This window comes from Simochromis diagramma, unplaced genomic scaffold, assembly GCF_900408965.1.
Source record: "Simochromis diagramma unplaced genomic scaffold, fSimDia1.1 OVJJ01000583.1, whole genome shotgun sequence".
In the NCBI taxonomy this organism is placed as follows: domain Eukaryota; kingdom Metazoa; phylum Chordata; class Actinopteri; order Cichliformes; family Cichlidae; genus Simochromis; species Simochromis diagramma.
In genome coordinates this window covers 2,187,180-2,214,332 of record NW_024387285.1, presented here as the reverse complement: position 1 = coordinate 2,214,332, position 27,153 = coordinate 2,187,180, and the positions used below count along the sequence as shown (strand labels likewise).

Below are 27,153 nucleotides of genomic sequence, written 5' to 3'. Positions count from 1 at the left end.
AATACCAGAAAGGACATTAAAAATCAGATTTTTGCTGAACAACACTCATGAGTGAAGCATCTAAACTAAGAAAAAAAGTGTTTTCATGACACAACAAATCCTTCCTCAACATGGCGGAGGGGTTATTGTATATACAGCCTACACACACACATACACACACCTCAGCTGGCATCTTGTCACAGCATGCAAATGTGGATAAAGCAGAAGGTGTACGAGCGCATATTTTTTACTAAATGGAAGACCTCATTTTTGGGGCGTTGAAGACCTTGAAGGGATTTTGTGTGTGTGTGTGTGTGTGTGTGCCTCCGGTGACTGACTTCACAGGGGGAGAGGCTGCACACTGTCCACTCTGTCCACACACACTCTGTATAATCATGTTCCCTGTCGGGCCCTATAAATCTGTGAGGGCCCAATTAAAGATAGCCTTTAGCATGACCACCCCTACCAGCACACATGTGTTAAAAAGAGAGAAAGAGGAAGAAAAAACACACACACACACAAAAACACTGTTCACTTTTTTGTTGAATGTATATTTGATACAACAGACTGCAGAGTGTACAACAGTGACAGAAAAAAATCAGATTAAAAATAAAAACAGTGTAAAACTCAGAAAAGCTTTAAAAACAAAAGTAGATGCAGCGGCTCACACGAATGCGAGTCGAACTTGGTCTTTAAGGTTCTACGTGAATATAAAAAAAAGACTTGAAGATATTAAAATGATAATTTACAATTCTGCACATGAAATGAGCCGATACAGAAAGTTGTGCATGCATATCGAACCGAAGCCGGAATTTGTTAAAAGTGGACAAAAATCAAAATGTGAAGTTTAAAGTTGTTGTAAAGATGTTTTAAAAAAAGTACAAAAATACTTGCATTTATAAAAAAAAAAAAAAAAGCATTAATTTACAGAGAGGTACAAGCAAATTTGATTTGTTACCTTTAAATGTACAACAACGGCGTATGTGGTGTGGGGAGGGGACGCAGCGGTGACTTGTGACATGCTGTAAGCAGGATGAGTTGTGTTGTGACTGCTATGTAAATATCTCATTAGTTTGGGTTAATAATATTCCCGTGCTCTCGGTCGCTACATAAAGAAGACAAGATCTAAGTGCTAAAATTTCTCCGTCCCCTGCAAGTCCAGAGCTGATGAGCCTATTAAATGTCAGCCTGCAAAATTATGCAAGAGGCTAAAAGCGTTTAAGTCGAACATAAATACCAGCGCACCCCGAGGATTCGATTCGGAATTATTTATGTCCCTCCGATCGGGACGGAGAGGAAACAAAGGAATAATTAGTCCGGCGTGCTGCTCGCCGCCCGTCTCACGCACCCTCGTGCCCACCGAATGCGAGACGCTCGCCCGTTCCCCCTCAAACTTGATGGTTGTTGAACTTATTTTTAGTGTCATTTGATAAGCTTCCCTGCTTGCACAGAGACATCCCACTGACCCAGCCACTGGTCATTGTCTATACCGCTTCCCGTCAAAGCCGGCACGCTTTGTCAGGTTTCGACTCGAATATCCATTTTGCGTCTGAAGTACGGTATCCAAAGTGACTGGATCATTCGAGCCTTTTTCTTCAGCTGCTGCCCCCTTTCCTCCCCCACAGTGTTTCCGCTCACACTAACATCATTTGGGATTGGCGTCGTGACAGCGCGCTTGAGAAATCCACAATATATTTAAGTACATATCCCTTTCTTTTTGGGTTGGGGCGGAGGAAGGGGAGGGGGACGAAATAATTTCTGGAAATGAACAATACTTATCCGTCCATCGCATCCGCTGCTTTGGGTTTACGTTTTGGACGCGGTGCACCGTCACCGTGGCGCCGTGTCCTCTTTTTCCTGTGAATAACGCGGTAATAGGTCATTCAATGTCAAAAGGCATAAAAAACAGACAGCCAGGTCTTCACAGGCTGCTGCTTGCTGTTGCCTTTAATTATTTTAATTAAACTTTGATATTCCGCTGCTGAGCGAACTAGCGAGTTGCGACGCAGCTCGGGAGCCCTCGGAGAATTGAGACGGAGAGTCGGGCAGTGTCGAGGCAGCCGCATCTATATCTTAAAACTCTTAACTGATAGGCCTGTTTATGGTTTGTGATGTGCTACGCCTTACTGAGCAGGGAGCAGACTGAACTGAAAACAGGGGCAAAAAACACCAAGCGCCATGTCAAGGTCTTAAAGGCATCAATCCCTCAAACCTAGCTGGAGATCACCCCGGTCAGGAGGCTGTCCTGCGGTCGAATAACGCTCTATTAATTTCCTTGTCCCGAGTGCATAATGAAAGGAAGGTGTATTAAAAAAAAACAAAAAACTAAAGGGCAAAGTCTTGGTGCCTTCCAATACCTTGGGGCATCCTGTCTACAATTTGTCATGCGTGTGCACTTCTCAGTGTTAAAATGACAAGATAAGCCAGTCAAAGGGCAGCCGCCAGGCACCCAGCACAGCCGAAGTTGGAGAGGAGTCGTGATGAGACATTGCCAAAAGGCAGTGGACTTCTGCACTTGCGAGGCCCGCTGGGATTATTCCGACTTCCACGCCAAAGGCAAACAGCCCCTTCCTCCATGTTTTTTTCTTTTTTTTTTTAAAGATAGCTTCTGTCTGTGTCCACGAAATGAGGTTTTTCACAGAAGCTGCAATATGGTCAGAATATGTTAAGCCTTTGGTGCGCATGAAAAGCTAACCGTGTCTGAGTGCTAAGTTCTGGGGCACGCTGCATTCCTGCTTTGGCCTTTTTTATTAAATAAAAAGATTTGGTTTGAGGAAAATCTAGTAAATAACTTAATAAATGAAAATTAGAGCACTATCGTTCTCCCCTCGTGTGATTTTTAAAACTGCAGAGAGGAAAAGAACCAGAGGGGGAAACTTTGTGCACAAAGTGAAGCAGAGCGAACAGATAGTGGTTTTAGCTGCAGGGCTACACGTCTTTGAGAACAACCTGAAATTCTTCTCTTGTCCACAGCAATCAGCACATGCTGGTTTTCACACAGTAGTTCTTCTTCTTCTTCTTCTGTTTTACGCGTGCTGCACACGGCTGAAATTAACACACCGGCCCTGAAAATGACACACACACACCGAGAGGATTAAAACTTTAGTAATAAACGTCCACTTTGCATTTTACTGCAGTTTTTCAAGCAAATTACACATTTTTTTTTTAAATGTCTTAATATTAAATAAAATGATTTGCATTTGATTTTGAATTTGCAGAATTTGAAAACATGTATTCCTGTGGGAGATATTTCTATACATATTATATATTCTTTAAATTGGTAGAAAAGAAAAGTATAATTCAGACAGCAAAATAAATCAATCAATATTGCGATTATATTATAAAATACTGATATAGGTCTCACAAAACAATCCCCTTCCCCACGCACAAAAAAAAAAAAAAAAACCAAACTGAAGAAGATTTTCATAAATGCACACAGAGCGCGTGTAAACACACCGGGATGGATATTCAGAATAAATCAAATGAAACAAAATCTACACTGAGCTGAAATCTTTGTCTCAGCTTCAAGCAAACGAAGAATCAACTGGTGACCCTGCAGCAGTGCTTTAAAAATAAAGTAAGCTCAAAATAAAAGAGATCTCAGTCGTCCCTGTGCATTGTTTTATCTTGTGTGTTTGTAGCTTTGCCTGAGCCTCTCTGTGCGGCAGCGCCCTGCTCACTAACAGTAGGCCGACTGGCACCAAGAGGGAGCTCTCGCACAGCGAATCCCCAGCAGCCCGTCAGCCTCCATCCTCACATCTCTGCCTGCGTGAGCTTCCTCTCTCTCTCTCTCTGTGTTTCCCTTTAGCCTGACTCCAGCATCATCCAGGTGCTCAGCTACACTTCATTCACTGATGCTAGCTGTGGAATTTGTCTTTCACTCATTGTTTTACTGGGTTGTTCTGTAATTTCACTGATTCTTTATTACGCAAAGCTCGCGCCCTCTGTGAGGCGAGAGATCTGGTTCAAACACGGGCCAAGAGGTCCACAGGCCACAGACCAACTGCACAAGAGGAGAGTAAACAGGAAAATCCAGCATGTAAACATCTCCTGATCTTCTGCATGGAGTTTTTGGCGTTTAGGTTTGGCGAATGGTCAATTCACACATACAACAATAACAAGAGTACAGTTTGGACCCTTAACTTTCTGAGGTCGAGGGCGCTCCTGGGCTGCCTGTGTGGAAAGTTTCTGTAATCCCATCGTTAACATGATCGATTGAGTTCTATACATTTGATTTTTTCTGGAAAATTAATCCCGAAATCAAACCTTTATGGGATTTATGAGCTTAAAGAAGAAGAAAAAAAAACAGCCTGCTTTTTATGCAAGTCCTGCAAAACTCATGAACAGGTACTGCGGCTGGCAGGGTTTATAAAATCAGGATTTCTGCACGGCTGCATTGCTCTGCAGGAAGAGCAGCTCACTGACTCACAGCAGCAAAGAGTAGATGAACATTTTATTTCTGCTTTTCAACACAGAGGCAGCTGAAACGCTTTGAAGATTTCATCTGAAAGGCCCCGATTCATTTCCTGCGCTGCATTTGTACCGACACGGTGACACGTGCACATGTTCGAGCGCTACAGCTGCTTCTTTCTCCTTCTGTGGAAACAAAAGCACATTCTTTCACATGCAGGCCTAACGCCGTCCAGGTGGATGCTTCCTATTGAGGCACGGCGGACAAGAATGACCAGGACTTTGGCTCCCGAGCTGCCTGCTGAATGTGGAGCTCAGCAGCCAGCTCCTCTGGTCCCGGAGCTCTTACAGTATCTGCTCTACAGTCTGGCTCGGGAGCAGAAGTGTGCACGGACCGACTGTGACAAGGGCTTTAGACAAGCTGGAGATTCTTCCATTTCTCATTATTTGGCAAGGCTGGTGGGTGTTTGGTGGAGGGGTGGGGGCTTTGCTCCATCTCTGCATGATAAGCCCCTCGACGTGTACCCTCTGCAACTAATCTCACACAGTCAACAAATAAGGCACATCAGATGCTGTTTTGGCCGCGGCCATCAGAGCGGCTAAGTTCAGTGGATTTTACGGGTTTTACGTCGCGGGGGCTTGCGAGGGAAGAAGCGTTCTCTGCAGTGGCAGAATGGCAGGCGAAGCAGGGGGATATGGTGCGAGGGCGAAGCAGGTGCAGCACAATACGGTCAAACCCATTCCAGTTCCCCTGTTCCCGGATGAACGGGGCCTGACTTGGCAGGGAGCGCTGCATTGTAACTGGGCCATGTTGGAGAGACGGAGGCCCACCTGTGCCACCCGCAGCGGCAGAACAATAGTCTGAATATGTCAGCACGGAGCGTCGGCGAAGGCTCATCAGACGGACGGCAGCGTGACTGCGGATGGACGGTCGGATTAGTCAGACGGGGAGGTGGAGAGGTGCGGAGACGAGAGGAGGGGGGTCAGAGAGGGTCATCAAATCCAAATGAAGACTGCGATTAATAAGGTTCATTACAGACACCCCCCGCTGGCTTTCAATTGAAACTAATGGAAACAGTTTGCAATAAATTAATAAATATATTAAATAAACAAAATAAACGCTTTAAGGTTGTGATAATTTTTAAACGTACCGTAGAGGTAAAACACCATAAAAATCACAGGATTTACGCACCATTTACTCACAGTTTTGTTCTGCGAGACTCTCAGCACGAGAACAAAAACTTCCAAAGTGGAAGGAATAATAATCTGATCGGGGCCGTCGCCACCTACGCCGCAGCCGTGTTAGGAGGCCTTCGCGGCGTGCGGAGAGGAGCCGCAGAGGTCCACGTTCGTCCAGTCCTCAGACAACATGTTTGTCACTTGGACTGTCGGCTCGTTACTTGAGGCACAGCTCCAGAAGTGAATTGGTGTGCGCGTGTTTGCATGTGTGATTTTGACTCTCATCTCTCGCAGCGTTCACACCCTGAGCAGCTCGAGTCCCCCACAACTCTTTGGAGATCTCTGCTGCACGAGGTTGTGAGATTCTGCAAACTGTTAGTGGCGACTAAACTCTGCGAGATTTTTTTTTCTTGCTATTAAACGTGCAAATCATAACCAGCAAAGCTTCAGTGAACTAACAGGGAATTTAAGGAGCAGTACTTTTCCTTCTTTTTGTGCTCGAGTCGTGCATTTTCACGACAAATTCGAACCACAGATTGGCTGCCACATGTCTGCGTGAGGTTTAAACTTCACAGCGCTCCTGTTTTACATCTCGGTGCCTTTCAGTAATATGAAACTGCAATATTTAAGGTGTCCCTGTCTACTTTTTTATTATTTCAGTGTTTTCATTTACTGCATTTGTATACTGTATGTTTGCATGTGTATATGCATTGACTACTGACATCAACTTGGAGAGGGGATGACTTGAGGTTGTGTAAACTCTTCAAGAAATGTCACATAACCTCAGAAAGCTTTGGCTTTAGCAAACCGGCTTTCATAACGTGTGTGTGTGTGTGTGTGTGTGTGTGTGTGTGTGTGTGTGTGTGTGCGTGTGTGTGCACTGCAACTGTTTCCAGAGTCAACTTTCTATTTAAAAGCAATATCTGCACACAATCACTCGGGTCCTCGCGAACTTATTTAGAGTGAACTGTGTCTGCTGTTGACATGAACACAGATGAACCTGGAGTCTGAAGCGTTTGAAATGTTTGTGCATGAAATGCTTTTAGTAAGCCGGCACAGCTGCGGACCCGGCTTTCATTTCACTAAAGAAGCGGAAAATATTATTTTCCGTTCACTGCTGAATACTCTCCTGAATGTGCAGGGTTTTAGGACACGCGCAACAAAGGTGGACTTACACCTGTGACAACTTTCTGGGTCCCCCTGTTGGCTGGAATAACACAAACCTGAGCATGCATTCCAGACTTTCTTGCACTAATTAAGCAAATAACTTGTAAACCATCAATGATTTATGAGCTAAAGAAAAACTTGGGTTTGTCAGAACAAGTTTGAAATGTTTTTCCATCGGCGTTTTTGGGAGATTGCTGGAAATAAACACAGCTGATGGAGAATTAGCTGCTTTCCAAATGTTTGTATTGGCTTGGTGTATTAATTGATTGTATAGTTTGTCACATTTACAATATCAGAAACCAAAAAAAAGAAGATGCACGAAAAGAAGAATCCATTTAGGTTACAGAACGAATCTCCCATCTGGACTGTAGTGTGAAAACACTTGCAAGCATGAGAGTTGTAATCCAGTTGCAAGATGCTTATTTTGCAGTGATAAGCTACAGGCTTTGAAAGATTTTATTACCAGAACAGAGACTTTTTTTCCACATTAGGGCTTTGCAGCGTATACAGTAGCTTAGTTAATCTAGGGCTTACTTAATCCAACAGCAACACTCATCACTCATTATTCCAACACTCGTCTCTGGTTGAGACAAAATGTTAATAAGCTGAGCAGCAAATTCATACTGCGAAGTACTCGCGTACAGTTATGCATGTTGCATTTCTCTTACAGTGACCACGTGTGGCACGAGGTCAGGCCGCGGTTTTTCATGATGCACACATCATATGTCAGAGTTGTGACGCTAACAATGAGAAAGATCATACGTCCAACACGACTGCGACAAATGCTTCTGACACTTATGAAATATTGTATCCATCGATCGTCTGCAAAATTTAAACCACTAAATAAGAGACTTGTCCCAATGAAACATGTTCGCTGTATATGAAGCAGTAGCATGTGCACCCAGAATCTTTAAATACATTTTTAGAGAATATCATAAATCCTTTGTAACAATAAATAACAAAGCAACACTCAGCTTCCTCAGATCGGTAACTTCCTGATCCTGTTTTCGGACACCACCTCCACCATCTTGGACCGGAGCTGGTGATAAAAGTTTCTTTACTGCTCTGCAGCTCAAGATGATGGAGTTAAAGTCTGTCCGACCGAGCGAGGAGAGATCAGAGACGTCTACATGGGTCTGAATACAGCAACGACAGCGAATTTAACAGTGTGTTTGTTAAATGTACCACAGGTGGTCATCAGGAACTAAACTATCAAAATAAAAGTGAGGAGACTGTCCAACAGTCGTGCCGCTGCCTCAGAGAGATGAAAAATAAAACTACACTTCGCGTGCATGTTACTTTGACACAGTCACCTCCATCACATCACTTTCAGATGGCAACAAACACAGGAGGCTGTTTTCCTCACCTCAGCAGATACCACACCACGAATCAACTGCACGTCTCTGGGATGAACAAGTACGTCTAGTCCGTCACACCGAGGCCTCAACATCCTTCCTCCAGAAACCACAGGAGTCCCCAGAGGTTCAGTGTAAAAGCCAAAATATTACTTGATATCCTCTCTGAACTATTTCACTATTGTGTGAAGATCATTCTCTCAAATTAAATTACATATTGGTGAGAGACTTATAACATTTTAGCTTTAGCTGGCAGAGTTTGCTCAGGACTTCATTTCATATTTTTCATGTTTCTTCTGTTTGTGCAGGAAACTAATATCAGTGCACCACATTTGAACTGCCCCCCCCTCCTTTGTATTAAAGGGCCTTACTGCCTTTGCATTACACACTATCCTGTGCTGATGAGATCAAGGATAAATAAGCATTTTAAGACTAATTCAATGACTATTTTAATATTCCCGTGTTCCCTCTCTGGGTCAGAGATATCGATAACAAACACTGATAACTTTCCTGATTGATTCACGGCTCCTCTTTATATCAATATGTTTTGAATGAGATAATATGAAGTAAGGATTAGACACCAGTGATGTTTTATTCTTTCGTGAGACTGCTACACTTCACACTTTGACTTTAAGTAGATGCTGTACAGGGATGGATATATGCTACCATCCAACGGATGAGGATTCACCAGGTATCCTGTTAACTAATAAATATGAAGGTTCTTCAGGGACAGAATTTTATAAAAGATGAATGCAAAGTTTCCTTCCATGTTCAAAAAAATCAAGGAATCAATTCTTTAGGGTTTCTGAACTGAGCTATAAGCTGCTTAGTTTTAGTAATCTGCTGAGTTTTCATAAACAAAACACCAAAAACAGACAAATCCGATACCATGTGACCATGTTGTCGTTTCCTGAGTTACATTATGGATTAACTTGATTTAACTTAATTTAAGCTCTTTTCTTAAACCTTATTTAAGACTTCTGTGAGCCCAACAAAAAATGTAAACATCCACTTTTTAAATCACACTGACAGCAGCGATCTGAAGAGAAATAAAGGTGCAATTTAATCTGTTGTGTTTTATAACAATTTCAATTTATTTGTTATGAAAAAACAGGAAAAATTAACTGAGTCAATAATGCAGAATCAGACTGTATCAGTGCGTCTAAAGCAGGAGCAAATATAATTTGCCTCAGAGACCTGCAGGAGGAGATTTTTGTATTTTTAAGATGTTTAAGCTACGTGAATTAAGCATCCCACTGTTACCATCAGACAAACAGACCAGAAGAGTCCGTATAAACTTTAACTAACACCACCGTGTGCTGGAAATTCACACGGTGACGTTCCTACAAACTTGAAAACATATCCACGTGACGTGAACTCAAATCGATTTAATACTTTTTAAGTTTTTTATTAGTAAATGTTTGAGACTTTTAAGAACACGCAGCCACCTTGTGTATTTGTGCAGCGTTGGTTCAAACCCAAGTACAAGAAAGCAAACGCTTGATTAAAAAAAAGGTGTGAACTATTCCCTTATGAAATCCACGATCTCCCGGAAGCAGCAGACTTCGACACGTTAAAAAACAACTCCGCGCGGTGTCATCCTCCCCTTCGAGTCCCTGCCTGTCGAGCCTCAGCCACCAGACATGTGTTCTGTTTTACTCGGTGTCCTCTGCCACATATTGAACAAATTAAAAGTTCAAGTTGGACGGAGAAGCACAGCTGCACGGGGACAGAGGACAGAGCCAGAGTGTGAGCAATCCTCCCTTCATGAGGCTGCTGGCCCTCTTCTCACAGCCCCTCGTCCACACACACACATGCTCAAAGACAGACACACACATATACACTGCCCACACAGCACTGCCATCTGGCCTGCTGGGAAATCAGAGCCACCTGAGACTCGGCCAAATACATGATGCTCGCTGACAACTCGGGCATTTCTACTGATTGTAAAGAGATGAATAAAGATTACACAAGCACATAAGGTACATTGGAGGAAAAAACAGTAACTCCCTTCAGTACTGCTGTGAAGTTCAGCAGATAGCTCGGAAGAAGCTGGCAAAAAAGTACGACTTTCAGGAGGAAAGTTCCAAAACAGGAAAGAGTTTCCGTTCTTACTTAACGGCCTTAAGAGCTGTGCGTACATGCAAACACTATAGTGCAGTGAGCCACAATACTACACGCACTTCGATACTCATTAAGCTTCTGTGTCACTACCAAAAACGTGCAACTGCATGGTCAAAAGTATGCAGACAGATAAAGCACCGACTGGATCGTGTGCTCCTGTAACAACATCCGTTCTCTGGACTAAGCTGGCCGCTGGAATTTGCTTCCTTTCAGTAAAAGATCCAACACTGATGCTGGGTGTTAAACTCTGAATATATCCAAATATCAAAAGTGGTGTACAAATTCTTGATGAACCGGTCATATATGGGACCCTCAGCGAAAATTTGAGACACACATCAATAAAATATCAAAGTCATTGTTTCCGCCTTATACTTTGTTTCAGTTTGACTTTACTGCTGGTTCCACATCTTTGTCCAACAATACTGCGTTTTAAAAACCTAACCATGTCAAGTCTGAAAATTAGCTGAGGCTAGAAGTCCTGCATATGCTGCAATTTACTTTAATGGATCAATATTTGTTTGTACCAAGGTTTTGCATAGAAAACACTTCCTGGAATACATTTTCAACAAGGAATCAGTAGAAAGGAAAAAATGTTAGCACAAAGTCCAAGGAGTCTAATTCACACCAGAAAAAAAAACCTATTGCAAACCAAAAGTGCAGAAACTGCACATCCCATGTTAACTTTAGTCCCAAAGAGACTGTAGACTGCACCACGTCTGCTGTGATATCTGTTCCATCCATTCATTCTCTTCTCTTGTCCTTATGAGGGTCGTGGGGGTGCCGGAGCCTATCCCAGCTACCATAGGGCATGAGGCAGGTTCCACCCTGAACAGGTTCACATTCACATATATGGGCAATTTAGTGCTACTAATTAACCTAACCCCACTAACTGCATGCCTTTGGACTGTGGGAGGCAGCTGGAGTACCCGGAAAAAAGAAGAGAACATGGACACAGAAAGGCTCCGCCCAGAATCAGAACATATTCTGTGAATCTTTAAATACACTAATTGGCCACCGTTTAAATATCACTGACACCTTCTGTTAATTCTGTTCATCATCACACTGATTATACAGAGCTCTGCTGAGAAACCTGGGGCACTCCCCAATGGCTGCAGCCTCCCTCAGCAAGACAATAAAAGAAGCTCCTAAGATGTTGTCTCCAGAAACATGACATTGATCCCAACCTGAAATATCCACTGCTGTTCTAATGCAAGACACCTCCAGAGAGTCAGTGTCCAAGCCCCTAATACATTAGCATAGAATAGAATGAATAGAACAGAATAGCCCTTTACTGTCATTGTACACGCACAACGAAAACACGGGTGCACCACAGCGACTGTGCTGGAATTAAATATAAATATCCAGGTCTGTGTAGTACTGATATATACATTCAGACATCTTTAATAATTCACTAACTAGGATTTGCAGTTGAAATTGCGTGACGATAAAGTTAAATTCTCTACACTATATTTATATTTCATGGGTTTTCAAACTGCGACGCCGCTTCGCTTCTCTGTGAATAAAGCAGTGGATGATGGGAAATCGGGCTCTGATGGCTACTTGACTGACCCTGGGAGCAGAGAGGGAGTGAGCGACAGCTTGCAGTAAAAAAGTTACGCTAACAGGCAGCAGCATATGGTCTGCAGACTGTCAGAGCATTGCTGGCTCCCGTTTCTTGCAGACAGGAGAATATTTCAGCGGAAAAGAAAATCTGAAGGCAGAAAAGAAAAAGGTCGAGTTATTTGGGCTGCTTCTTCTTTTACGTTTCTGCTGCAACTTTGAAAACTGCGTCGATCAGATCGGGAGGATCTTGCAGCAGAGTTCGTTTTCTAACCATTACAGCAAGTCAGCGGCCAAAGTCAAAAGATCAGATCTACAGATCGGATCTACAGAAATCTGAGAGCTGTTATAGTTAAGAACTGATTCATTTAACATTAACAAGAATCTAGATTGTAGATTTTTTTGTTAATGTTTCTTCTCTGTGCATCAAACTCACAGCAGTCGAGCTTTTGCACGTCTCAGTTACACACTAGCCTTTATTTTCCTCTGTTTTCCGCCCTCTGCCGCGACCCGGAGGCGATAAAACAGATGCGTTTACGCTGTGAAGACCCCAGCCCCTTCCTCGCCCAGTGTTTCCAGACAATACAACTGTTGCTGGCACACTTGCATCTTTCTATCTCACTCCTCTCCCGCCTGGCTGCTGTGTGCTCGCCCTCTTAGTTTTTCTTCACTTCTTTGGTTTTGTTTTCATGCCTCGTACACGATCATTATCTCCACTCTCATGCACATCCCACGCTACTGCTTCTACTGTCTCTCACAGTCCACGTCTTCATTTTGTATTATAGATTACTTCAACGGCAAGGACGTGTATCCCCCCCCCCTTCGGTTATCACAACTTTCAAGCCTAATTTTTTCTGCACACACATCAAATGAACACCTTGAAGCCTGATATTTAGCAGACAGATGTATCTACTACTGGGTCTATGCTGCTGGGATAACCTCGGCTTTTCGTAGCTCCTTTTTTACCCGACTTGGCAGAAAAACTATGAACTCTACATCAAAATCTCCAAGAAGTCTGTGAGAAAAAAGAGGAACAGCCATTCTTTCACTTCTAATTTCTTGCAGGTGTGATCGGTTTACTTGCAAATAAAGCTAAAAAACTAATCTGCAGGCAAGGCAACCTCTCAGTTTCCTGCAGAAAAGGTGTAATTTTAATGCACAAATACATGTCGGCAAACATTTGAGGTCTGTGCTCGGTTAAATTAGGTTTAACCACCTGATGATGAGGACGAGCTTGTTGGTAAGCAGGCGCTAATCTGTACCTGTACCTGTTCAAGCACGCAGCTGATCATCGTGCTCAGTAAAGCACCAGCTAAATGTCTAACATGCACGTCCTGCAACAGCCTCTGCATCGTGCGTTTCTCGCTGCAGAGATAAACAATATCTCCGGAAGCAGCAGTACTGTAGGTGCAGCTGTTTCCTGCCCAGGCCTCCTGCTTGCTTCCACTCACCCCCATCCTCTCTGGTTTTGTCAGAATAAGTGCACATCATTGGCAGCTAAAAGCTCTGGGCACCGTCCCTCTGGTTGTTCCAGAGAAATGCCAATCGTTTTGGCGTCAACGGGGCCCTCACAGACGGCGCATGAAGGCACAGATGGCACTAATGGACGAGCAGAATCCAACCGAGGGACCGGGACAGAGCCACACCGGAGCGCCGTCCAAATAACTGTAGTGTGAATGTACTGTATGGCCAACGCGTCACTCTGCTCTAGCGGGGCCGGTGCCACGGCAATGCGGCATAAAGAATTTAAAATGATAAAATAATCATAAGAGAGAGAGACCGTGGGAGGATCAGCGTGGAGTGGTGCCAAGAGGATCAGACAGAGGAGAGATTGTTCCTGGGCTGATATGTGCTGAAGCGATTTAGACAGGCCTCATCCAAGTCAACCCACTCCAGTCCGACAACTGGGTATACAGCTAATGGACAGACTGAAACACTCTGTGCCAAGGAAGAGCCGCTTTATAGACTGCACCTTCTCCTGGTACAATGGTACTTTTGTACAACGTGCGAGCCAGCCGATAGCCTGTTCCGAGACCCGTGAGGCGTCAGACTCGCATTTAGGCTTCTTTCTTTTTTTCCTCGTTGACGAAATCTTTCCCTGCGTTTCCACGTGATGCCCACATACTGCACAATTTTAACATTTGTTGTGTAATGCATTCACAAAAACACTGCTATGTCTCTTATTTAGCTAGTAGTGCTAAACAGATGCTTGTAGGAAGAACTAGTCACAGCTTTTGCTGGTGCTAAATGGCTCCCAAAAACCTGTTTGGAGCGCCGTGTACTTTTGATAAAAGTTTAAATACTTCCAAGCGGTCATGATACTTTATGTTTGAGCTTTTTTCAGCCGTCTGTGTGGTTTCTAAAAATGCAAGCGGCTTTCAAATAGGAGTAAAAAAGCGGATAAGTGGGCAGCTTGGAACTAGAAAATTATAGAACGACATTATAAAACTACTGACATACATAGAAAAAGTTTCTCTGGTGCAAGTAGGGCACAATAAATAGATCCAATCTGTCCTAAAATTCCAAAAAAGGTATTAAGCTGTTGCACACTTCAGGTAAAAACATGCGAACTAGCAGCACCGGAATTCTGCAAAAACAAATAAAACAAAAAGGAGCCAGTTCTGCAGCGGACAGTCAGCTGTTTAGTGTCCCAAAAGCTCAGATCTACAGTGCAACGCGCTCAGATAACATGTGCAACACTTCTGAGTAAGGACGCCAAACCAAAAATAAAGAAGGGGGGCATTTGTTAATTTTTCTTCTGGGTGCCACAGTGTATCAGTGTCCACAGAGAGCCAGTGGGCTCATCTGTACTTTCAAATTATGCGTCATCACCACAACTGTCCTCACAGAGAGGCCAGGAGAGACGCCACAAACACTCGGAACTGCACTAAAAACATAAGCTCACATCATGTCTCCCGGCCATCATCAACAAGCATCTTTTAGAACTTAAAGCGTGCGGAATATTTGTGCGTGTGACGCTCAGAGGAACAAACCTCGCTGCTGCTTAAACTTGAGGGTCGTTAGACATTTAAAGTAAACAAAGGCACCGATAATTAAATTATGGACAAATAGGATTCGTGTAGCTGCTGGACATGTCAGTGTTTCTGCTCGAGGACATATCACCACACTGCAAAAATGTGAAGCAAGGTAGCAAACAAACAGGCTTTTGCAGATGACACAACGCTGGGGGATAACTAAACACCGTGCATGCTGGACTTACAATGCAAAATATTTCAAAGTTACAGACGGCAGTGAGGTGACAACAATCGCTCTGAGTCAGCTGGTGCGATTCTGGCGTTACAACATGAACAGAAAGTCATTTCTGCAGTCGTCAAACATATTTTAATATCAGTGCATCCTCCAGCTAAATGTGGCAGAATAACACGTGCCCCTCCTCAAGGAAAGAAAACTTCCACAGGACAATAAGAAATGCACTGATGGTATTCACAGACGTGTAAATGCTCATCAGAGTCACTCAGCAGCTCTGCAGCGCGAGTCTGTTTGCACAAGTAAAAAATACGTTTTTTTTCGTTGGTATATTTGAAATGTTGCCGCAAATGCTATCTTCATCATTTATGGATCTGTAACATTCAAAATAGGACAAAGAAATAAAGAATGTGGGGATGAGAATCAAGTTAAGAAAAACTACTAAAAGCACTGAAAAAAGTCAAAAGAGGATAAATGTGTCTTTGAACTATTACACGTTTTCTATTTTTTCAATGCTATGTTTAAGAATTTGACATTAGATTTCAGCTCTTCGGTTTCCAGTTTTCTTTGTAACATTAACGCCAATTATTTACATAATTAACGCGTCACGTAGTAACAGGACATCTTCAGGAAACCACCGACATACTACTTCCTTTTTTTAGTCTTAAAGGTTCTTTTTATACAAATATTGCAAATATCCATTTTGGCCAAACTTTGTTGCCTCAAATGAATCTGTCAATATTTGAAAAACACAGATGATTCAATCTTCACAACCTATTTGTAAACAAAGGTCTTAAGATGACTCACTAGCAGCAATGTGCTCTTACTTCGATGCCAGTCGTGTTCGTCAGAGGAGGCAGATATATTTTCAAGTGCTGAAGAGCTCAGTTTGAAATGAAACTCTTTGATTGGCCTTGATTTTTGGAAAGTGTCCTTTTAGTGTGTGTGTGTGTGTGTGTGTGTGTGTGTGTGTGTGTGCGCACGTGTGTGCGTGCTCCTGTTCCCTGCGTGGGTCCCCCTCTTCCCCCTCCACCAGCGGCATGCTGGACGGGGTCACATGCGATCTGCTCTGAGTGGAGATGCAGGCCATGCGACAGCGAGGGCCAGTAATTGGAGTGAGCTGTCAAGATGGGGCGGTGTGTTTATATATATGTGTGTGTGTGTGTGTGCGTGTTTGTGCACATGCCAGGGCGGGTCCCCTCCTGCAGGGTGCCACACATTAAAGTCCCTGATGAGACTAATGCAGGAGGAAACGGGTTTGGCTTTTTGCCCGGTTGACAGGTGAAAGGGAGGGCCGGTCTATGTTGACCTAAAATCCTAAATACTTATTTCTACTTGTTTCACTTTTCTTGGTGTTATCCTCGAATGTGACACTTTTAACAGTTCCGCTGGATTTAATTTGCTATGAATATTCATATTTTTTTTCCTGCCGATTCTTTAAAAAAACGATTTCCCAAATCTAAAGAAAAGAAGCTCTCATATTTGTATCATTACTGAATCATTGATCCTTCAGACGCAATTAGCGAGAGCGAGATCACAGCCCCTCGTTTCTCTTTTAAGAGTTAATCAACAAATTAAAGATGCAGATTTGCAGCTAACGACGTGCCGGCGTGAACTGCCAAAGACGTGCGATGCAGCGTTCGCGCTGCTGACATGATTAACTACAATTACAAAAAAGGTAAAACAAAAGCATTAATGGCAAATTGTGTCTAATCACAGACACAAAGGAGATAATTGCGTTGTGGGCTGATGAATTAGTTATTATTAGTTTCTCTGACAACTGTGGTTTATTTCATCTTTGCCAGGACGTGAACATCTGTAGCTGCCTTGTTATTGTTGGACGCTGACAGACAGAAAAGTTCCTTCTCCCACACTCAATTAGTCATTCGTGGTATTTAAAGCTTTCTTCTGGATTATTTTGTGTGCTAATAATCACAACAGCACAGTTTTTTCTCCTAAACAATATCTATTTTACTTATGTTGCAAAAAATATGCAATTTTAACAGTTAACATACACCTGATTTTTCTAAAGTTTAAGAATGCTACCTTAAACCATCGGCTTCACTGAAACTCAAAGGCAGAGGCCGGTTCGTTTTTTTTCTTCCCTTTTTGTCATTTTGACTTTGAACTCTGTGCTGTTGTGTTGTATATATTCCAAAGTTGTTCTGCTTATTTAGCAGAGCTTGCGGCTGATTTACACCGAAGCTTCTGTGTGTATAAATCACAGCCAAAATCTGTCTTCACGCTCAAAGTTAAATCTGATTTTACGGCAAAAACTCCAGCTTTAAATCTCGACTGGAGAAAAGTTGTTATTTACGAGGCTGTAAACTACCACAGGGTGGAAATACGAGCGGGTGGCCGCAGCCTGCTACGGCGGGCGGAAAGGCTCGGCGATAAAGCATCTTGTTAGCTCTACTGAGGAAAATATGCTTATCAAGCCGCATGTTAATACAAGCAGTAAATAATGCGATCATCGGCCAGTGATGCTGGAAATATAACAGCGTGAGAAGGAGCCTGAAGCTACGTTGACTACAGGGAGGTGTTTGTGTGCTTTTCTTTCTTTCTTTCTGTCTTTCTTGTTTTTGAACATGGGCTACAAACTGTGAGAGCTGGGTTAACATGTCCTAAGCACAGAAGACACAAGCAGCAACCCACACACAAAGACGAAGAAATATATATGAGGAAAGCTATAAACAAGTTTTTATTTTGTGAGCAACGTTCAAGTGGATGTGATTTGGCTTCACTGTGTTTTTTGCATGTTAGTTTATCATCTTTTCCAAAATAATATCACAATAATACAAATTTTTAGTCCAAATTAATGCTGATGCTTGATGAACGAAGCCTGGGTTGGCCTCATATACACACCTGATTGTTAATGCTTGTCTGTGTAACAGTTTAGATATACACCATACTGAGATACACTGTGTGGATGTTAATAATGTTACAGTATCTATTTTACTATAGTGTCATTGTTAGTCCTAATACATGCATGTATTTGAACACAATGTATCAATTTAAAACAAATCCTCTATCTTTTATATCCTACTCCTCTGACTGCTTTCAAATATTATCCCTATAAAATAAAGACTGCAAAATATCTTATATATAAAAACAAAACAATAGTGGAGATACAAAGTCAAGCTCACTACTGCAAACTTTCACCTGCCATGGATCATCTGATAAGCCCTCAAAACATTCAACTGGCTTTAGCCTTCCAAACATTCCTGCACATCTGCAAACCACTTTGCAACCCACCTCCACCCCAGCTCCTTCTTTTCCCCCATGTTGTTTCTCACCTACTTAATGTTGTATTTGTTGTCACTATGGCTCTCCTTGCTTCATGCAGGCACATCCCAACATATCCATTCAGACGGCAATAACAATCTTTTTTGGACTGTAGTGGCGAGTGGTTCAGTCAGGTTAACAAGTTATCCAGCACGTTCAAGGCAAACATAGTGTTACGCTTAATGTTGCTCAACAACTACGTAAACATCAGTAAGTTTGTTGTTATCGTCATCACTTAACTTCAGGTCTCCATAAAGTTCTGCTGACACACAACAACAAATGACTCTTTAGTAAGTCAACCATTCTTCACAAGGGGGCAAAAACTCTACTGTTGTTTGAGCTCAAGTCCCAATGCAAACAGTTCAATGTCAGGAGAACATGACAGATTTATCTGTTTTAGTCATACTATGTTCCACTTGGCTTTTACCAAAGATTTTAAAGAGGAGAAAACTGAATAAATCAACTCTTTTTCATTAAAACAACCCCACTTTTTCTCCAGTAAGTCTATTTTAGTCGTCATCCTCTGCTCAGCAGGGTAACAGTCCGGACACACTAGCCTGCCATCTTCTCAGGAATACGGCGCCTTTGTAACTTCAGCCTGACTGCGACTGAGTCACCTCGCTGCCTTTGGAGTGACAACAGGCCCTTGACCTTCACCATGTTCTCAGAGCTTACACTCCAAAATCGTGAACAGGAGATCAGCAAACACATACATAAATCACCCTTTGGTGTTTCAAGCTCTGCACATCCAGACAATAAAACGTTCAATCAAGTTTTTGCTTCAGTTATAAAAACATTACTTTTGTCATTTCTGCTTGTTCAAGCACATTTGGTGAAAGAGGCACATTTTTATAGAGGCCAAGAGTTCACTGGAAAGTTACTCCTCACGCTTTGAGACAAAACTATGCTGAGTAATGCAAAGTCAAGAGGAGTTTCTTTAAAGAAAAAGGCCGCGCTGTACTTGCATGGATTGGAGCGTTTTACACTTAAAGAAACCTAGATTGTTCAAGAACTCTCAAAGGCAGCTACAGTTCTCACAACTGTCCTACGTGAGCAGTGTTCGCCATGCTGGCAAGAAATTGCCTGCAAACCTGTGTCAACTCTGGGTGACCTGGGAGTTGGTATAACAATGGGCGGGAGCCTTGATTTGCAATATGATGAATCCTTGCACAGCACACTAAAACCTTCCCTGAGGCACAGGAGTGAAATTAGCAAGTTTGGCAGGCCTGCGCTGCCTTCTCCGGCGGTCGCAGAGTGTTTCTTTGCAAGAGGAGGGCGGGCACTGCCTCTTTGTCTCAATGGAGACAAATCTTGGGCGGACTGTTTGTTTGGGGAAGGGGTGTGAACGGCACACAGTCCATCAAATCAATTACAGTCTTATGCAGAGACGGCCTGGCTTGGCCTGGGCTGAGAGCTTGGCCCGATCTTTTATGAGGGGTTATGTGAGTCAGAGTGTTGCCACAGCCAACAGTCGTGACTCGTGTACTCACAACACCAGTATGAGCACAGAGAGGAGGGGTGAAAAGCTCGCATATGGCCAGAGCCAGCGTGTCACATTTGGGCTAGAGTTCACATTGGGCTCAGATGCTCACACCAATGAAATCGTGAGGATTGTCGAGTTGCGGCACCGCGGCCGTGTTTGAGATTTAGCAGCTTAGAGGCGGCGGCGAGAAAACTGTACCACATGTACACTGACATCCAGCAGTCCAACTTTCTATTAACCGTCACAAGCAGACCAGCGCTGCACATAGTATTTGTTCGAAACGTGTAAATCTCATAGTGTACACAGCGTCTTTAACACAGAGTTTACAAAGAGGTCAGACAAACATATATAATACAGTCAGAAAGGAAAGGAGGGATGCAGCAGATAAAAAAGTGCATGAATGACGTTTTCCAGGTCTGAGTTTGAGTTAAGAGCTGAATCAGATTCTCCTCTCACATTTCTGTCAGCACTTCTTACATCAGCCGAGAACGAGATTGGAACCCTTTCAAAACGACTGATGTTCGTATGATTTTGAGGTATTAAGTTTGTTCCATTCAACAGTTGAAATTTAAATAGCTGACTCTTAAATACATTTACTGATTACTGTAAATTCATGACTGCTTATGGTTCAGGAGAAGAAGAAATGGAGGCGTTAAACCACGTTTTCCAGCAGTGTAGTGCCTAAGGTGATCAGATATTTTGAAATATGTTCTCAGTTTCATAATGCCAACAACAATATCACAAAACGTCTTCTCTTGCACCTAAAAGAAAATAGTTTTGTCACACAGCTGCCAGGGATTCCTGTCAGATAAATACTGGTCATGTCATGTTAGTCATTCGTCCTCCTTGTTTTACTTCAGCAGTGATGACTGAATCCTTTTATTGCAGAAACAATTAGGTGATAAATTAGAAAAAATATGAATTCATTTTTAGCACTAGTTTAGTTTACAGACTGGGGTGACTAACTGAAAGAAAAACAGATATTTGTTGAAAAAGATCGACGCTGAAACATCCATCAGAACAATATTAGCTAAGAATCTGAGTCGGCCTCTAGTCACAGACTCCAAATCTTCAAATGTGAAGCTCCACATGTGAAAATCAAGTTTCTGTCGCTGCTCTTTTCACGATTTAAATCTCTGCAGTAACACTGATTGCACTGTTTAATTAATCGGGTTTCCAGGCAGTTGGTCAACACTCGTTTCAACTTCTGCTGCTGCCATGAGCAAAACTCTGAGCACGATCTGCATTATGGTAATTTATTTGCATATGCTGGAGACTACAGACATTCGCAGTTGCCTGCAGCCCGATCTCAAACACACTCAGTCTTAAGTGTAATTATTCAAAGGCGAGCGGGTCCGCTCTCCATTGCGTGGCATTAAAAAGGCTAATATCGCCGCCGTTTTCCTAATGGCGAGTTTGGTGGCCATGCAGTTCATTACTATGTGCATACTGTGAGTCTCGAGAGGATATTTCACCAGGAGGACCCACATATGATGTTACGCTAACTGGCCGAGAGCATGTCGCTGCACGTATCCAAGTTTTTTGGGGAGTCAAGCTGTACTGTTAGGGCGACATGCATGCTAATCAGCGGCGCCTCATTCTGTAGTCTTTTATTATGCGCTTTTCAACATAGTGTGTCAAGATTATTTCGTTTGAAGGAAAACGCCAGCTGTCATGTTTTATGCATTCGCTTTCAGTTCAGTTTCACTTGCGCGTAGCTGTTGGACGATGAAGCTTGACTTGAGCTTCAGTTTTTATATTTTACAGCGTGCAGGTTTCATACAGCCGCCGCAGATGCTTCGGCCTTGACCGCGTGCCAGCAGACCCTCGACACAGCGGCGATGGGATCTGACACTGACGTAGCATCTGGATGGAAATGTGTTTGGCTATAGCATCATCTCATCTTTATTTCATAGATTGTGTCTAAACTGGTCTATTTGAAACAAATGGACTGAACAATTTCTTCTTAAGCACTACATCATTTATGAATTTATCCTCAATAAATAACCCAAATTTGAATGTGCAAAGACCACAGGTGTGTCTGTCTGGGCACCTTTTGACAGAAGATGCAAATATTCTTCCAGCTCGTGCTTTATTTCAGTTCTTCTTACATCTATACACGACTGCACTGAACACTGACAGGCACTTTAAATCTTAATTAGTGTAATTTGCCATCATTTCAACATTTCTCCATACTGGTGCCAGTACAATGCATGGGCTCAGAAGTCAAGAAGCAAACCTCTTTAATTAGGACTTTTAGAAATAGAAGCTCAATACTTTTTAAGGGAAACGTATTTGTAGCACCCAGTGTGAATAACTCAAGAAAAGAAAGTCAGCACAGCACGCTTGACCAGGTCTGTTTTTTTAGCAACTTATTCACTCATTTATTTTCTTTCTCAAAGCTGTTTCTTTATATAACAAAGTATGTTTTTGAAAGACAAATACTATATTCTAAATATAAAACACACACACATACACACACACACACAACTCCAGCAGATATCGTTAGGTTACAAAGAAAGAAGAAGAAGTGCTTCATAGAGCTATTACAAAAACTAAAAGTCAGCATAGAAACTTTGGGATTTTATATGAAAGACACGAGGTAAAAATCACAAGTGCAGTTAGTGTTTCCACTGCACTTGTGACCGTCTTATGATGCGTGGCCTTTGCCTGCTTTATGTAAGTCAGTGTGACATCTTGGAGAAAAACATCTGACCTCTACTCCTGAAGAATAAATTAATAATAATATAATTTCACTTGAAGAAATTCTTCAGTTTTTCCCACCATGATTTTACTCCGAATATTTAATATCTTGAAAATATTTGAACAACCATCAGATCAAACTTATTTCCCGATTAGGTCGCCGTGTCAACAGCACAAAGCAGCTTTAAGGAGCCAAAAAATGTTTAAAATTCAAGCATTCAAGTTTCGACTTTGAGTTTTGAGCCTTGCTAATATTTAGTCTAATCACAGTACTGGTCAGACTATGAAGCCAGATTTTGCACTTAAAAAGAAATAATTCTTCAGGAGATGCAAACAAATAGCATGAACTGTAGTTACGGGACACTTCTTATAGTTTATCACCTGATATGCAGGAGAAATGGGTGAACGCAGATGCTGCAGAAGGCATCATGAAGTTCTCCTTGCAGCATCAAAGACACAGTGAGACTAAACGTTTCCAATTACTCTAAATTATTAAGACATTGTCAGATAGAGCGGTTAAACTCCCAAATCCTTTAGAGCACGTGCAAAGATGCTGATGAAAGGCTTCACACTCACTCAATCGCACACACACACACTTTTTACAAATGTCTTTGGGTAACAAGTCTGAATGCAGATAATTAACAGTCAGTAAATGACAGCATCTCTCGTCACCCAGCCATAGAAATGATCTTATATTTGCAGAATACAGCACGACCATCATACACTGCATGAGTCTAAGTGCAGGGCAGCAATTCGCGTACTTGACCTGTCTAATTGGCTCAAATATACTGCCCCTGAAATCCCACAGGCCACATAGACACATCAACACACACATGCTAATATCCCCCCTACACACACACACACACACACACACACAAATACAGATACACAGAGACCCCCTGTCCCCATCGCTTCCTCCTCAATAGCTCTGGCTTCATTAGCAGCGGTTTGCATCATCCCTGGTGAAAACGTCACATGTCATCAGTGACTCCATTCTTTATCACTTCCCGCAGTATAGACAGTGTAACCTTCAGAAACCTGCTGCCCACAATTTTACGTCTTAATTAGGAGCACTGTCACAGGCACCCAGCGCCCCTCGTCCCGATGTGAACGGACAGAGAAGGATGGAGACGGGAAGGGAGTGTGAAAGACGAAGAGGAGGGCAAAGTCAGACACGAAGGTGGCAGACAAAGGCGGCGAGGGAGAAGGAAGGGAAAGATGTACAGTGGGAGGGAGAAAGAGCAAGGCAGACTGGGAAAAGGGGGAGGAAGAAGAGTGGCTGGAAGTTCACAGCGTGCAATAAAAAAAAAAGAGAGAAAGTTTTTGTCACGCAAACCAGATGGCAAAGCAAAGTGTACGCAAGGATTTTCATCCTGTGCTGCAGAAAACACGCATTAACTTCAGGGCTAAGGATCACATGCTAGTCCTCCACAGCAGCGCTGATAAAGAACTAGAATGTTCTCAGTGGGATGACAATTTTTCAGACCTCGGTTTGAGAAATATGAAACCCAAACGACCCAAAGTGTGACACTACGAGTGCAGTGGGCTGTAACTGGCTTAGATGATGACAGCACAAAGACGTCTGTCCAGAGTTTGCTCACCTTTAAAATATTGAAGGGAATTTCAAACCTATGTAAATCAGGAGAAACATTTAAGTTTTGTGCAAACGATTTAAATATTGTAACTGCACATGTTTCATTACTGCTTTTGTTTAACTCAAAAATAAGTTGATGTAAACTAGCTTACATAAACTAGCGAGTTTGCACAAACTTCAAGCATCCAGTTAGATTGTCTCGATCTTTCGAGGCTTACGGTGCACATCCTGCACACGCCTCGTCTTCTGCACAGGGACTATTAAGCAAGGCAAGCTGCTTAACCACATTTGAACCAATCACGCTCATGTGCTTTGTCGTTCCCCTGAAGGCCTGCTTTGAGGCAGGCAAAGTTTGCAGATTTTCTTATGTTTAAAAAAAAACTGACAAAATGATTAAAATATGACAATATTTACTTGAATACGAGGCTAATGCATTGATACTTTGATAATTTTGGTACCCAAGGGCAAGCATAGTTAAATTTAGGTTCCAGAAAATGGTGATTAAGCACCATAAGCTTGAAATTACTCGGCATGTTAAACTATTAAAACATTCTTGCCTAAATACTGTCTTCTGTTTACTAGCTAAGAGTGTTAGAATTTTTTAATCTAACTTTAAGATTTTACCTTGTACAATTTTTAAACGCCCGCTATTAGAAGCACGGAAAGTTCAAAAAATAAGGCGGATGATGGTTTTCTGCTGAAGAGATGAAAAGTGGAAGTTGTGTTGGCTAATTGCTCAGCGAGAAAGAGTGAAAATCCGGCTTAGTGGCGAAAACACTGGAGACGCTTGTGTCCTCAGTGTGGGGACAGCTGACGGGTTAACACTATTAAGACTGCAGAGAACACAGGACTGAATGTGCATCTGTGCTCCCCAACAGTGGGATTGAACGCCGCTTTCGAGGCATTCATTCTGAGACACAGATACATAGACAGACGGACCACAGAGAAGCAAAGGGACGACTCAGGAACACAGATTCTTTTTGTGTTTTTATTTCTGCACTTCTATGGAGGCTTTATCTCGTTGGGAGCTCATCAACAAACACGGCTTCAAGATGAATTAAAGATTGTTTATCATCGCAGTATGTTGCGCTTTAGTTTACCTAATTTTTGCTCACGTTTCATTCTCTTTCTTTTGATTTTTCTTTTACGCGCTTTTCTTTTTGCAGTATTGCACCTAAAAATAATCGTTTTCTGCACTTTTAGGCGCACTAAACTACGTATTTCTCGTGTGCCCCTCAGTAAACATCTGCTATTGTGCCTCCGGCTTATACTGATATAAATAAATGTCAAAAAATAATAAAAAACCCACTAAAAGATGCACTTGTGAGCTGTTGTACAGGCATTAAAGAAAGCCATTAGAGCACTTAAGCATTAATTAAATCTGTATCATCATTACTCAGTGTAATTGAAGTTGAGACAACCGATCAATTGTAAAAGATCACACTGTCATTAAGGTTAATAAGCTGTTTTACAAACTATCATCATTAACATTAGATAAATCTATTATAATAATAAATGACATATTGATAAAATATGTAGTAAAAATGGGTGTGCTTCTGAAATTGGTGTGGGCAGAGAGAGAAACGGGTGAAATCGTCCTATAAAAATGAAACCTTGATTCTGTTTCTGACTGTAGAAAAAAAATAACTGCACTAAGGATATTTCCAGAGGTGAGAAAGATCCCCCCAAAATTACAACTACATCTGGAAGCCCTTCAAGAGTGTTTTCAATTAGCTACTGTGCTGCTCTGCCAACTATTGTCACATCTGCATCTTTTCTCTCAATCAATTATGAAATACTGTAATTTATTCATGAAATGTTCAGGCTCCAGTTGGTTGAAGAATTTAACCACTGGAAAGAAAAAAAGAAGCTTTTTGCAGTATCTTACAGAAGACATCTGTTTAAATCACTGGGCATATACAGTGAAGAGCCTCAGGAGGTTGGAGTTTCTTATCAGAAACATTTTAACACACCTTTAATATAAAACACCCATATAAAAATAATAAAACAATGCTCCGCTGTGTAAATAATTAAACCAGGTTTTAAGCTGCTTTGCTTCTCATCTAAGGTCATGTGGGAAAAAAATTAATTAAAAGGTCAAATTGAATTCAAATTAAAGCATCTTTAAACAGCAGTTGAGCCCACAGTTTATAATGAAAGAGCTAATGCTTAAGTTCATTAGCTTAATTAGGAAGGATGTTAAAGAAACGACAGAAGCCCGGCGCTGAAAGAGTTAACGAGGTGGAGCCGGTAATTGGTTGAGAAGTGACCCTTTCACGGCGGTGACAGGGGCACCGCTAATTCACTTAAATGGCCACTTGAGGCCGAACTTTGGTTCCTGTGAGATACAGTCAGCACCGTGGGGACGTCTTAATATTTAAAAATATTAATGCAATAAAATAAAAGAAGGAAATATTTTTAATAAATGAGTAATTGACAATAATAAGTTTCTGGCTGATTCAGTGCAGCATGCGTCATATTTTACCTTTATTAATTTTAACCATTACTAGTCGGTTTAATAGATGCATCATAAGCCTGCAGGCGAGAATGCTCGTCTCCCCCTGAAGGCAGTGACAGTAATTACACACTTACAACACTCACACTGGTGTCTCTGTCTGATAAGCAGCCAGTGCAGTTTTATTCTCCTCCATCTCAGAAGCTGTAACTGCTGCCACAGACTAAAAATGGCTCCGAACTGCAACACGTGAAGTTTAGCTGCTGCTGTGTGAACTCGTTATAAAAGCAAGTTTAAATGTAACAGATGCTAACTCATACGTAAGTATTTGCTAATATTCCAACATAACTGTCACAAATAAAGTGTCTTCGTAATTTTAATTTTTGTATTATAACGTCACGTTAGCATTATTAGCCAAGAGCGCTCAACGAAAAATTCCAGAATTATATAGTTTTCTAATAATTTGTTACAGTTTTTGGAATGTCCACCACATTTGACACCTATTTAATTCCCCGGATACGTTTTCATCACCCTGTGAAGGCTGAAAATGGAAACATGCAAACAGGACCAGTCCTGTAAGAATTGCTTTCTTATGTCTAATTCTGAAAACGCTGAGCTAAAACCGCTCAAACTTCCTTCCTTTGATGTGATA

General features: G+C 42.1%; 1 protein-coding gene across 1 annotated transcript in view; it reads right to left on the bottom strand.

Annotated features, from left to right (window-relative positions):
• Positions 1-504: 504 nt before the first annotated feature.
• Positions 505-27,153, bottom strand: part of antxr2a (ANTXR cell adhesion molecule 2a) — a 79,071-nt gene continuing 52,422 nt past the window's right edge. The window contains exon 17 of the mRNA XM_040003659.1: positions 505-3,044. Coding sequence (XP_039859593.1) covers positions 3,006-3,044 — 39 coding nt within the window. The 3' untranslated portion in view covers positions 505-3,005. The remainder of the gene's footprint in view (positions 3,045-27,153) is intronic.